Below are 13,613 nucleotides of genomic sequence, written 5' to 3'. Positions count from 1 at the left end.
CCTGGACTGGATCCGATCATTCCTCACCAGAAGAAGCTAAAGGATCAGACTCCCACCCTTCCTCTCCGAACCCATGAAAATCACCGGTGGAGTCCCACAGGGTTCAACCCTGAGCCCCACCCTATTTAAAATCTACATGGCCCCCCTAGCAGCCATTGTCTGACAACACAGCCTCAACATTGTATCCTATGCCGACAACACCCAGCTCATCCTCTCCCTCACCAAGGACAACTACCCAACTCAACTTCCAGAAAGGACTGCAAGACGTTGCAGTCTGGATGACCAACAGCTGCCTGAAGGTCAATGTCGAGAAAACAGAAGTCCTTGTCCCCGGTAACCCCCCTTCTGCATGGGACAGCACCTGGTGGCTGACTGCCCTCGGAAGCCCACTAACCCCCCATACCACGCCAAGAACCTCTGCATCTTTCTCGAATCATCACTCACCATGAACCGACAGGTCAATGCATTATCTCCAGCGGCTTCAACACCCTCCGCATCCTCACAAGACCTTCAAGTGGATCCCCTCTGAGTCAATGAAGACAGTCACCAATGCACTCATCACCAGCAGACTGGACTATGGAAACGCAATCTACGCCAGCATCAACAAGTCCCTACTCCACAAACTCCAGACAATACAGAGCACCACCGCCAGACTCGTACTCAGCATCCCCCGACACAAACACATCGGTCAACAACTACGAAGTCTCCACTGGCTCCCCGTGGAGAAAAGAGTCACTTTCAAAATCCTCACTCACACCTTCAAATGCCTACACAACAACGGACCCAAATACCTCAACGACAGAATCAACTTCCACGTACCCAAAAGAAGCCTCCAATTTTCAAACCTCGCACTGGCCGAAACTCTGCGCTTCCACAGAGCCAGAGCAGGTGGAAGATCCTTCTCTCACAATGCAGCCAAGACATGGAATGAACTACCGGCAGACATCGATGCGCCCCCTCCCTGAACACCTTCAGGAAGACCCTCAAGACCTGGCTCTTTGGCTAAACAGATGTGGGGACACCCACCCCCCCATTTCCACCAGCGCCTTGAGACACTCACGGATGAGTAGCACGCTTACGATGTCTTGATTAATTGATTGATTGATTGCCAGACAGCACAGACTCAGCATCATATCCTGTGCCGACAACACCCAGCTCATCCTCTCCCTCACGAAGGACCCCAAAAACCACCAGACTCAGCATCCAAGAAGGAATGAAAGACATTGTTGCTTGGATGCGCAGCATCTGTCTGAAACTCAACTAGGAGAAGACAGAAGACCTCGGTTGCTCCCCCTCCACTTGGGACAATTCCTGGTGGCCCTCTGCACTAGCCCCTCCCCTCCCCACTGACAACGCCCAAAACCTCAACATCATACTCCACTCCTCCCTCACCATGACCAGACAGATCAACACCGTTGCATCCACCTGTTTTAACACCCTCCTCAAGACCTTCAAGTGGATCCCCCTGAAGCCAGATAGACCATCGCCAATGCACTCATTATAAGCAGTTTGGATTTCAGAAACACCCTCTATGCTGGAATCGACAAATCCCTGCCACACAAACTCCAGAACATCCAGAACACTGCAGCCAAACTCGTCCTCGGCATCCCACAGCATGAGCACAAAACACAACACCTGCGTGACCGCCACTGGCTCCATGTTGAGAATTGAATTGAATTGAAACAGCATTTCTAAAGCGCACGGTAACCAGAAGGGATCCGAGCGCTATTAGCGGCTCAATCACAAACTCTGAGCAGTGTTGAGGGGAAAGTAATGTTTGAATTTGTTTCCGAAAGATCCAAAAGTTTGGTTGAATACGGATCTGGAGGGGCAAACAATTCCAGAGTTTGGCAACATTATATGTATACATACCACTTCATACTCTTCTGATTTTCGGTACTGCCACCAGATGCTTATTCTCTAACCTTAAAGCCCTATTAGGACGGTACAGCAGAATGTTATAGCGAATAAAGGGAGATCGCTTGCCTGAAAGTTCCTTATGTGCCATTCACAACACCTTAAACTGGATCCTCTCCTGAATAGGAAGCCAGTGAAGTGTCGCGAAAGCGGGCTTGTCCGAAAGACGCTTTGGAAAATCAGGAGCAGGCGTGCTGCACAATTTAGCATAATTTGTAGTTTTGTTGTCAAGGTGCAAGGTGCTCCCAAATAAAGGGCATTTGCATAATGAAGCCGGGAGAGGATCAGTGCTTGAACCATAAGTCTTCTGGCTAGAAAAGGTAGTAAAGGGAAGACTTTACTGATCATCCTTAAAATCCATTAGCAACTGACCTCGACTTTTGCCCTTGCTCCTTAAAATCAAGAGTATCAACAAGCCAGAGAAGAGAGTAACCTTCAAGCTACACACCCATGCCTACAAAATCCCCCAACAACTGCGGACCCAAATAACTCTACAAAAGAGTCTCCTTCCATGTACCTATAATAAACCTCAGCTCGGCTGACCTTACCCTGGCACAAACCAACGGGTGGAAGGGCCTTCTCCTACATCGCACCTAGAACCTGGCATGACCTCCCTGTCAGCAACAGACGCTCTCCTACTCTGCACACCTTCAGGAAGAGCCTCAAGACCTGGTTTCTTTCTGCTGATCCGGAGCTGCACCCTTCCACCACCCAGCACCTTGAGACCCTCATGGGTGATTAGTGCGCTTTAAACCCCCTGATTGATTGATTGCACAGACACTCATGAGTCTTAAAAAGCAGACATGTAGTATGCCATCTCTAAGTAGACCTATCAGTTGGTTGCATGAATCCTAAAGTTTGACTCATTAGCATGTAGAGTGATCACTTCCATCAGAAGTGCACACAACATAAAATTCTCTTTAACATATTATCTTGTAGAGACTCATAAAAATGCAAAAATGTTTTATCTGAGGCTATGTAGTTATCTAGTATTATGCCTCACGTAGTGCTTAGTTTGAGCTGGTGGTTTCTGGTGTTCGGAGCCGGCACCTAATTGACAGCACCAGGGCTTTTGGACAGTCTACTATATGGTGGCTCTGTCTGGCTATTTACATGTGAGTTCAACAACGGCTGTTTATCTGTTCAGTTTACCTTTACAATGACATTTACAATGACAAATACTTGCCTTCAAAGCCATTCTTATTGTTTTGGGGGACTTGAATAGTCTGACTTGTCACACTTGAAAGAGTGAGATGGTTAGTAGCGGTGTTTGTACTGCCATTGTCAGCTGGTAGGAGCAATGTGTGGTATGGATCTATGATGATACAACGCATACATTGCGGTTTTAACAACGCAAGCCGTTACACTGACTTGCGCTGCAGGGTGCTGGACTTAGGAATAGTGTGAATAACTATTTCAACTCCAGTCTACACACAGTAGGGAAGGTGTTGGAATAGAAATTCACAATATTCCTTAGTCTAGAGCTCCCTCCAGTGCAAGTCGTGGTAACAACTTGCGTTGTTAAAACCACAATGTGACCATACCACCTTGTTATGGTTACGTGGTAAAGGATGTTTCCTGTGTGGTACAACCTGCAGCTGCCTCCAGACGAGAGTCTTGCCAGTTATTCTTTTACAAATGAAGCACTGGCCTCAGGGATTTGAAATGTGAGTCTAAAAGGTCCGGAACAATGATATATATTTGCAGGCTATCAAGCCGCCATCTAAATGAGTTACTTTTAGATTGTGCAATTTTATCTTATGATGATATCCTGATATTAGATCTTGATGTCTTGAACATTCTTGATTAATTGTCTCACGTAGACAGGACCCGCATCGGACGCACCTGACATAATTATTAAGAAGCCTTTGACATAAGAACTAGCCAATGGACCACACAGCAGAAGAAGGGTTAGATTTCACAAAGCCGAACTATCACTTGGCGCTAAGCTAAAATCGTGGTATAAAAGTTCCTCAGAAGCTCCAGTTCTTAGATGGTCCTAGATGATCGATATAACACAACCACAAGAAACCATGCTGCCTGTACTATCACAGTGCAGCTTATAGTGACAGCGCTCTATGGGGACCCAATCCACAAATACCATGGATAGCTTCAGTCAATCAATATGACCTCCGGTTAACTGGTGTGACTGAGACCCATTACAGTATCCATGAACTGTGAAGGGGATGAGTTTGATGAACTCACGCAAAATATGGACGTGAGTAGCTGAGGTTGATGCATGTCATGATAGTGGAGTGTGATAGTTTCATGTTCAGGCAGTGCATCACAAGGCACAAGAGTGTGTAATAGGTTGTAAGTGAAAGACACTGACTGCACTAAAAAAATATTCAGTTACAAAATAGGCATCTTGTGAACTAAACTGAGCACAGAAACAGAATTCTACACTATCAGAAAAGCATCTAGATGTGTGACTAGATTGCAATTTGCACTGATCTGTGACAGCCTCTAATCACCTTCTTTATTCTGATTCATCTGTTTTATCATAGATGAATTCATCTATTGGAGAGTTTCAATAATCGTTATCAATATGTCACATCAACTTATCAATCAGAAAGCATCACATCAGTAGCCATTAACACATCCCTGATCTGTCCTGTTTCATTGCCAAGGCATAACATGACCTCACCTTTTCTATGTATAGTAGGCAGAATAAGATGCTATTGGTATTATGGAAAAGGGATCCCATTCTCCAAGAAGTATAGAGACACAGGTGTTGGCTTTTTGATTGATAAGAAAATGTATCTCAATTTCCTAAAACCATACAAAAGTTGAAGGTCAACAAAATCATCACAGCCGTCATGAAGTCGAACATCTCATGAAATACATTCCACATGTCATAAGTTCCAACAGGCTCTCTGCTAGTGCAGTTTGACCTCGGAATACAAAGTCTCTTCCGGGGCAGCGGTGGCCTTGCTTCCGGGCTTCAGTTTGGAGAAGTCGATGGACGCGTACTGGAGGTTGTCCTCTCTGAAGTTCTCGTACAGGTCTTCTTTGCGCTCAGTACTTGTGACATCAGAACCTGGCTTGTTTTCAGCCCCATGATCTGCAGCAGCGGCAGCAATGGGACCCTACACAAAAAGCAAAGAAGGGAAAGGAAAATGTGAGCCACAAAAATAGCAGAAGGGTAAGAAAACATGGACGATCCCATAACTGTGTTATGTTTTCCATATGCTTTATACATGCACCACGTTTTTTTGCATTATATATTTTTTTAAAGATAATGTGCATAACATTAATCTGTTCTGATTTGAGAATTGTAGCAGTTTTTTTTTACTAAATCGGGAGCTTGTCTTGAAGTACCATAGTGATGAAGTATAATAAAGCAAACCTTTTTTACATCTCCTCAAAGCATGTCTTGTTATTATTTCAACCTCTTTCCTTTGCAATAACCCCTTAGGTTTTCTCAGTCCTAACTTACAACTGAGAGCCTCCCTCCTTAACATTACTCTTTGGAAAAATATACCTTTTTCAGGAGGAAACTTTCCCAAGCATCCCTGAGATTCCCAAACACATCTCTCTCACTGTAAATAAAAAGGGACAGGGAGAGCATGATTCGTCTAAGATCAAAGAATTTGACTCAGTGGGTGAAACAAGGTATTAATGCAGGACATATTGGGGCATATTTACAAGCAGCTGGAGTCACAGCAGCTTCCTTTATTTTTACGGGTTCTGTGGAGAGGAAGTGTGGTACCTTAACTGGTAGCGGTGTGTGTTAGCTAAAAAACAACATTAACGAAGAAGTTGCAGCAAGGTCAGAGGAGAATCCGAAACCTCTGCAGAGAGTAGCCAGGGCCCACTCAGTAATTATGACAAGAATCCTGTGCACACGTTAAGCGAGGTGTATAGGTGTATCATGCTTAATTAAAAGAACACAATAGGTAGTAAATTAAACAAAGTGGACATGATAGAAAGTCTTTTTGTTCTTCAAAGGATTGTATTTGACCTTCCTTTGTTGAAAGGTAACTTCAAAAGCAAATGATCAGCCGACACGTGTTTCGTCAAGAGGGCACGTAGCCCTCTTCAGGGCTGGGGGTGAGATGTAAAACATAGTACAATATGGAAAAATATGTACATGGCGTATTGTCTGTGAAATGGTGCATTGCGCAGAAGATCCCCTTACGTGAGTGAAAACCCTGATGGATGTGAAAGCGAGAAAAAAAGACATCTCACATGTTAGGTAGTGACATCACACATGAGATAGGTAGAAACCAGGTGAGGAAATATAAAAATATGGTTCCGCGAATACTGAGAAGAAACACTAGACATTAAAAAACAACCAATATCAATAATCTAGAAGAACAGAGTCGGTACTCTGGCTAGGAACCCAATAAAGAGGATAACGTCTGGCTTGTGATGGTGAGAATTGGACTGGTAGGTAACAGTATCAACAGTAAGAATTTTACAGGTTTAGAAAAAAGACAACCATACAGTCTGGAAAATAAGTCTCCTCGGTTATGCCGGCAACATAAATGAAAAATCAAAAGGACGTTCCATTCAAAAGAACAAGCAGATTAGCTAGTTAGACAGAGAAATTCAATCAACATTTCATTCATGGAGAAGGGTAAAAACCCGGACGATGCACAAAAAGCAAAACATTATTACTTAGTGAAAGAACAGTGGTAAAAAGGTCCAGGGGCAGTCAGAGACAGATATTATCAGCTCATATAACTTACATGACATGCCGAAAGGGTTCATGTTTAAGATAATAGAACAAAAGGTTCACATTCAAGTCAGGCTTAATAAAGTCTAGATACACAAACGATAAATTACATGCACAGGTAATCAATGGCCTCGATGAAAAACAAAAGTTGCAATGGTGTTGTTAAGACCAATCTAAATCCAGAAATCAATGAGCGAAAAGTGATCACATGGTTTATGTAAAAAAGGTTTTAGAACTAATTGCGGCCAAGAGGTGAGTAAAGAAATAACGGTAAGGTTACCGTAGAAAGAGAAAAAAAGGGGGTGGGCGAGTGAGAGCATACTGGCGCAGCTGCAAAAGTATAGGTGAAAGAAATACCTGTAAGCACAAATGGGGTAATGGTCCTGTTGAAAGAAAAGGCAGGGGGGGCAGTAAGTAACAGGTGAAGGCAGGGAACCCAAAAGAAAGTTAAGACGTGTGGGCATGAAACATTGACTCACCGTATAGCCGGTGATATTTCCGACCCAGCGTCTGGGGTCTGAGTTGAAAGAATCATCGATAATGATTCACTTAGGACTCAGAGTCGAGCAGGTACATCCGTATCAAACAAGCTAATGCCTAGCAAAATAAAGTCAAAACGAGGACATGAGATTCCAGACTAGCCTTGCATAAGACTCAAACAGGGGGGCGTAGTCAAGTACTGTTATCTGGGGGGGTCTATTCCCTGGGATATGGCAGCAGAGAGACGGGTCCTGTCTTCCTAAGGGGCTGGCAAGTGAGGGAGGTGCCGGTACTCAAGTAGTTATAATGCAAAAGGGCGACCCGTGCAGGAACAGGAAGTGAGTAACGCCTCTGGTATCATCAACATAAAAAGGGGGCCAAAATGTAGATTGCTTGAGACTGGGCAACTAGTCCACTAACCTGCCTGAGTGTGGATGGACTGTGTGCACAGAATTCTTGTCATTCCTTTTATTTTTACTCAGCAGCGGCACATTCACTCTTCACGCAGGCCTCCAACATCACTTTTACCAATCCTGCGTCGATTTTCAGTGATTGCTGTGTGCGTGCCGTGTGGCAACAGAACCTGACACACAAATACATGTTTGAAAGATCATTCTTAATACTGGATGCCAGGTCTGTCCATAATCAGGGACATACAGTTAAAAAATATAAACTAAAAGAACTACACCTTGTTCCAGAATACTCACAAGTCAGTGTATCCTCATCTCTGACTAACAGGCAAGAAGTGCCTAACAGCTATTAGCAAATGAAAGAGGATCGCATTAATCATCAATTTAAAAGACATAAGAAACAAACTCTGATTTACTGTGGCCCATTTTCCTGACAAAGTCACAGCTCAGTGCCAAAACGCGCGTTGAACGCAAGAGATTAATACTTGTGTGCCACACTGGTTTTCTCTCCTTAAAACTTGACATTGTTATCATTGTATTCATCTGAGATGTAAAATGGTTACACATTTTAATATACACTAGCCTTTTGCTGCATGAATGAAGATGAATGATTGAGTTTGTATGGGACCCTCTTCTTTTTTAATGAAACAAATTTTCTAATATTATCATTAATAAAAATCATATCAATTTTGTAAGCATATCCAGATACAGTTAGTTCTCCTTTCATTCATGTTGATTTATTATCAATTATTGAAATCATTATAATGTTAATAATTTTGTTGCCTTAAGTCTGTACATTAGATCGATTTTCAGCAGCGCCAGATCTGGATGTATCAGATTGCGGAAATGATATGCGAGGTAGGTGTTCCACCTTCAAAAGTCACGGAGAACTGACGCAGCCATATTTACAACGAATTGGGAAAATTAGGCTACTATGGTAAAAGCGTCAAGAAATTAACGCTTCGGCAAACCAGACGTAAAAACGATGCATTGCCACTGGTACAAAAGCAGAACATACAAAAATCACTCTGGAAAGCTCTACTTCACCATGGACCTACTCCTACTGCAGCTTAGAGCACCAAGGAGGCCACCATCATTACCAACATCACGACGGAGGAAGAGCAGGAGAAGGGAGCTGACCTACTACCAGAGGATTACCCTCATTGACCTCAGGGAGAAGAACATCATCACCCAATGCAGGCTTAGGAGTGAGTCATTGTCCAGCTCCTGCACCCAGGTACACCAAGGCTGCAGCCAACATTGCAGCGGTGCACCAACATCCCTCCGCAGGCCAAACTACTGGCTGTACTACACATGCTGGTGTCTGGAATATTACAACCCATCCAAGCCAGAGTGCCTGGAGTATCCAATGCATCCGATTCGGCATTCCTCCCCTCTGTCCAGAATGCCATCATAAGCCTCCCACCTTAGTTCCTCATCTTCCCCAACATAACACAGAAACAACAGGAAACAAGAAAGGCTTTTATGCAATTGTAGGAGTTCCACATGTGTTATGGGCAATGGACTGCACACATGTGCAATTGTGCCTCCATCAGCTACATCACACATATATTGCAGTAGAAAGCACAAGCATTCCATGAATGTGCAGGCAATCATGGACAATATGGGGTTCTTCATCATTGTCCTGGCCAAGTACCAGGGGAGTGCTCCTAATTCCTTCATCTTTTGTCATTCCATCATGAATGAGCACTTCTGGAATAGGAGCTATGGGAATGGCCTACTGGTTGGTAAGCATTTCTAAAGCACATGCAAGACCACATAAAAATCAATTATGTGTGATAACCTCACCATATTAGTGTTGGGCTGTAGGAAAGTGCCTCTTTGTCCTGGTTAGCCCACACTTTTTGCCTGGTGCATGATGTGATTTCGAATTGAAAGTGGGCCCCCTGCTAACCAGGTTCTCAGTGCCAGATCGATTTCCTAAAAGTGTACCACAATTGACACAACTTCAGCAGCCCCTGTAAGTCCCTAGTAAATGGTGCAACAGGCAAATAGGGCATTGGTGCTGTAGAGGGTCGTCTAGGGCTGCAGCTCAAATTGTGCCACCTTAGTGACCCCTCACTAAGACCATACAAACTGCAATTGCATGCTGCATGTCTTGGTGCAGAGAAAACTGAAGAGTCGACATGGCACACAGTCCTGTATTCCATGCCCACATACATTGCATCAGTCATAGGTAAGTCACCACTACTGCAGGACTTATAGCCCTACAACAGGGTTCACAATGTTTCATGTGTGGACATATCTGCCTGAGCAGAAATGACCACGCAATAGCTAAGTCCATTCTTCGATATTGTAAGTGCACAGGGAAGCCAAAGAGAGTGCATGGGCTGTATACTCGTCTTGCGAGTTTCCCAGCTCCATGATGGCTTTGCTGTACCCTAAGATGTCTGGTACCAAACATCTCATATTCATAAATCCTCACTGATACCAGTGTTGGATTTATTAAACAATGCACATAGGGGGTACCTTAGAGGGTCCCCTGAAAACCCATCAAGATCTGGTGTGGTCTCTGACTAGTCTTAGCCAACCTGCCACCACCAGACATGTTTCTGACCTCAAGGGGAGAGAGCCAGCACTCTCAGAGAGCAGGAAAAAGTCTGCTCTGGTAGATGAAATTCTTACCTCCTCCAGGCTCAGATGGCCTTTCAGGGTGAGAAGCTTCAAAGGTGAGGCCACCTTTGAAATGCAACCCAGGCATCTCCAGAAAGTGAAGTATGCCAACCCTCCTTTCCTGCTCCACATTGGCAGAAGGATAGGAAGGGAAACTAGTTAGATTAGGAAGAGTGCCTACATTTATCCAGCACCACCCCTAAGGTGGGGCAGGTGATGTGGACACTACTTTTCCAATTCCTCCATCTTGGGATGGCAATAATTAACAGGAAGCTATGGTATTACCCCTTCCCATATAAAGTGGTCACTTAGAGGGTGTAGACACCCCAAAGGTAGGTATCCCATGAGCTATTACCTGTTGCCCCCTTCACCCCTCCAACGGCCCTAAAGTTAGTATTTAGGTGGCATCCCTGGACCCTGAACTTTGGATTCAATGGACCTAAGAATAACAACTGACAAAGAAGAGCTGCTGACCCGAGAACCGATGACCTGTTGCAGAGAATTTGTACCAAACCCGGCTGGTTGCTTCTAAGACTCCATAATAGTGGCCTGCTATTTCGTCCTGCAAATGTTGGGGCTTCAAGAACCCTGAAACACCGCCATCCTTCCACAAATTGGTAAGAACCACCCTTGGAGTAGAGTAGCTACTCCCCTGTAGCCTGCAGGCACCGAACCGCAAAGTCTAGTTTACTGATTTGCTACATCCCGTTAACCCCAACACAGAACCCAAGCAAAAAGAGGTACAGCAGCTCTGGAGGGTCAGGTATGTCCCCCTACTGGGTGAGAGGACACTAGGACCTACCAGAGCAATGCTGTGCCAATACCCAGGGTACAGACCCCCTACATGGAAGACCGAGAAGAAAGAGTCCAATGCGGACTCCTGGAGTTCTGGACTTTTTGGTACCGTCCAGAGGTGTCAGGGACAACACCCGAAGACCCCTGAGTTCTACCTGTCTCGGTGCACAAATAAACAGAAACACGGGCTTCTCGATGGTGGCGTCAAAGACCAAAGGTTTATTACTGCAGGGACACAGAAGTCACAGATACTACACACGGGCAGAATCTAGGAGACTGTTCGATTTGTACAAAGTGGGTTGCTCCTTAAATACTAAATTTTCAACTTGGGGCAAATTCTTTACATGCTAGTACATTTCTAAACCTTCGTGTCCTAAACAATAAATATTTGGCGTTACACAAGAATCATCAATAATATCTGATGTCAAAACATTACGAACGAGGGGTTCCTACTGTTCCATCATAATCCCATGTCAACTTTTCATTCAAGAGCCGGACCGCCTCATCGTAAATTTCGTTACCTCCCCCTAATAAAGGCCCAGAAGGAAAGGAGCAGAGCCAGGTGCAGAAGATAGAAAAGCAGGATAAGAGATGTTTGTGGGTCGTAAATGGGCAAGGCTACCAGCTTCGGCCGCCTAATCATGATCAGGCCAACGAACACGAGAACCAGTATAGCAGGACTGGCCTCAGGCTGGGGAGGCAGCTTCTGTCGAGTCATGCGACCACAGCGTTTCTGTCCTAAGGTGCACGTGTCACTAGCAAGGTGAATCGCCGGCTAAAGCTTACGTGTCCTTAAGTGAGAATAGGTTGATCAGAGGTCACTGTGTGTCCATTGACTATGTGAGGGCAAGAATACAAAATGGCTGCCGTAATCTAAGATGGATGCCATGGGTAGATCAGAAATGTGCTTATAACAGGAGTGCTCTTGCTCGTAGCGTAGCGAAAACACCAGGATATGCTAAATGGATCATTTGCGGTTCACTGATACCAATATTATAAGTTTACGACAATGTTGAAAACACGGGTTCAAATCGTCACGGAACCTCACTCCAATGACCCAGGAAGCAGACACCCACTGAGGGACTTCGAGACCCTGAGACCTGCTACATGAGTGGCCCAGCTGTGCCGGAATCATCCCTACAGCCATCCTGCCCCTGACCGCCAGGACCATCTTGGCACATGATGCTTGGCTTCCCTATCAGCTGTGCACGCAGCCCACCCAGTGTGGGTAAGGATGAAACAGCTGTGCTCCTATGATCCCGAGGCCCTTGCCACCTGCTGCCTCGAGTAGGACCTTCCAGGTTTAACTTTAAATCCCTCTCTGAAGTGTGTTTTCAGGTGGCCCTCTTCTTTATAGCGAGCCTGATATCAACGCCCTCTGCACCCTGCTCCCAGCCGAATCCAGGACGCTCCTGATCGTTCACTGCTGGAACATTGGACCTGGCCTTGCTACGTACCTGATTCCAGAAGGAGAACCTCAAGATCCTACTTTGTGATTTTAAATGCTTTTTCCATTTTCTTACATTGACTATTGTGCGTAGTTGTGCACAGCAATGATTTAGTTTGTGAACTTTGAAAAATCGTAACATAACAAGTACTTACCTTAGAATTAAGTTCGTGATCTGAAAAATTACATACAAATCAATATTATTTTTGCAAATTGGTCTCAGATTTTTTCTTGAGTGTCTGTCATTTATTGCACCTGTGAGAACAAAGAATGCATAGCAATACCCTCTTATATGTCTAAGTGCTCGCCCAAACTAGCACAAATAGGCATTAGTATTATCTAATTTTCCCTGTGTACCAATTTGGAACCCACTGGAATCTCTGCACAGTGTACTTCATTTTAGTACACTTTAAAAAAGAGGCGGCTTCCTACATGGGCTCAATGAGGCAGTACATACGTAGTAGGCATAGGGCTACATAATTGCACCATACTACATGGCACATGTGCAACACAATCCCAGTGGTGGCTCCTCCGCTAAAGCATAGGAGCTTCACCCCACTGCTATTCTCATTTTATTTTCCCAATTGCAGTCAGTGGCACTGGGACTGGCCAGAGCAGGGGAGGAGTGCTGTGCACTCCCTAAGTGCGCATTAACTGTTTGGCCGGCCCTCATGGGCTGACCAAACAGTTCCTGCACACTTTGCATGTTCCTACCAGGCCACATTACACAGTCTGGTCAGGAACATGCACAGGCTCCCTGGTACATTCCTGCTACCAGCAAGGACAGGAAGAGGAAGAGAACAAGGACGGAGGACGGAGGAGGGGCGGCGGCAGTCTGGCCGTAAAAGGTAATTCCTTTCTTTATTTAATTCCTATGCCACCACCCCCATCCGGTAGCAGCCGCTGCTGCACAACCCTACACGTCACACATGTTGAGACTGTCTATGTACCTTTGGGCCACATATGAACAGTACTGCTGGAGCATCACTGTCCATGACACTCTGGTGGAGCAAGTCTCCAACTGATATCTAAGAGGCAATGCAAACTTAGTCTGTGGGCCCTTGCATGACCTCACACTCCATGGAGTAGGGCAAGTCACAGCAAAGTGCAGCGTTACCTCACCCTGCGTTGAGGATGTGTTCCATGGGCTTTGCAATGGCTTTTCGCATGCAACATCAATGAAGTTCTCAAACATTTTCACATATCCAAGGATCAGTGACCTTAAGACTGTTGGGTAATAGTGAGGTGA

The 13,613-nt window shown here is 45.0% G+C and overlaps 1 protein-coding gene across 1 annotated transcript in view; it reads right to left on the bottom strand.

Annotated features, from left to right (window-relative positions):
* Positions 1–3,460: 3,460 nt before the first annotated feature.
* Positions 3,461–13,613, bottom strand: part of LOC147701151 (sialic acid-binding Ig-like lectin 13) — a 257,134-nt gene continuing 246,981 nt past the window's right edge. Inside the window, exon 10 of the mRNA XM_086928585.1 lies at positions 3,461–5,006. Coding sequence (XP_086784711.1) covers positions 4,797–5,006 — 210 coding nt within the window. The 3' untranslated portion in view covers positions 3,461–4,796. The remainder of the gene's footprint in view (positions 5,007–13,613) is intronic.

Source organism: Lissotriton vulgaris, chromosome 7 (assembly GCF_964263255.1).
Source record: "Lissotriton vulgaris chromosome 7, aLisVul1.2, whole genome shotgun sequence".
NCBI classification, from domain to species: Eukaryota; Metazoa; Chordata; class Amphibia; order Caudata; family Salamandridae; genus Lissotriton; species Lissotriton vulgaris.
Note: the sequence above shows the minus strand (reverse complement) of the source record. Positions and strands in the feature narration are given on the sequence as shown.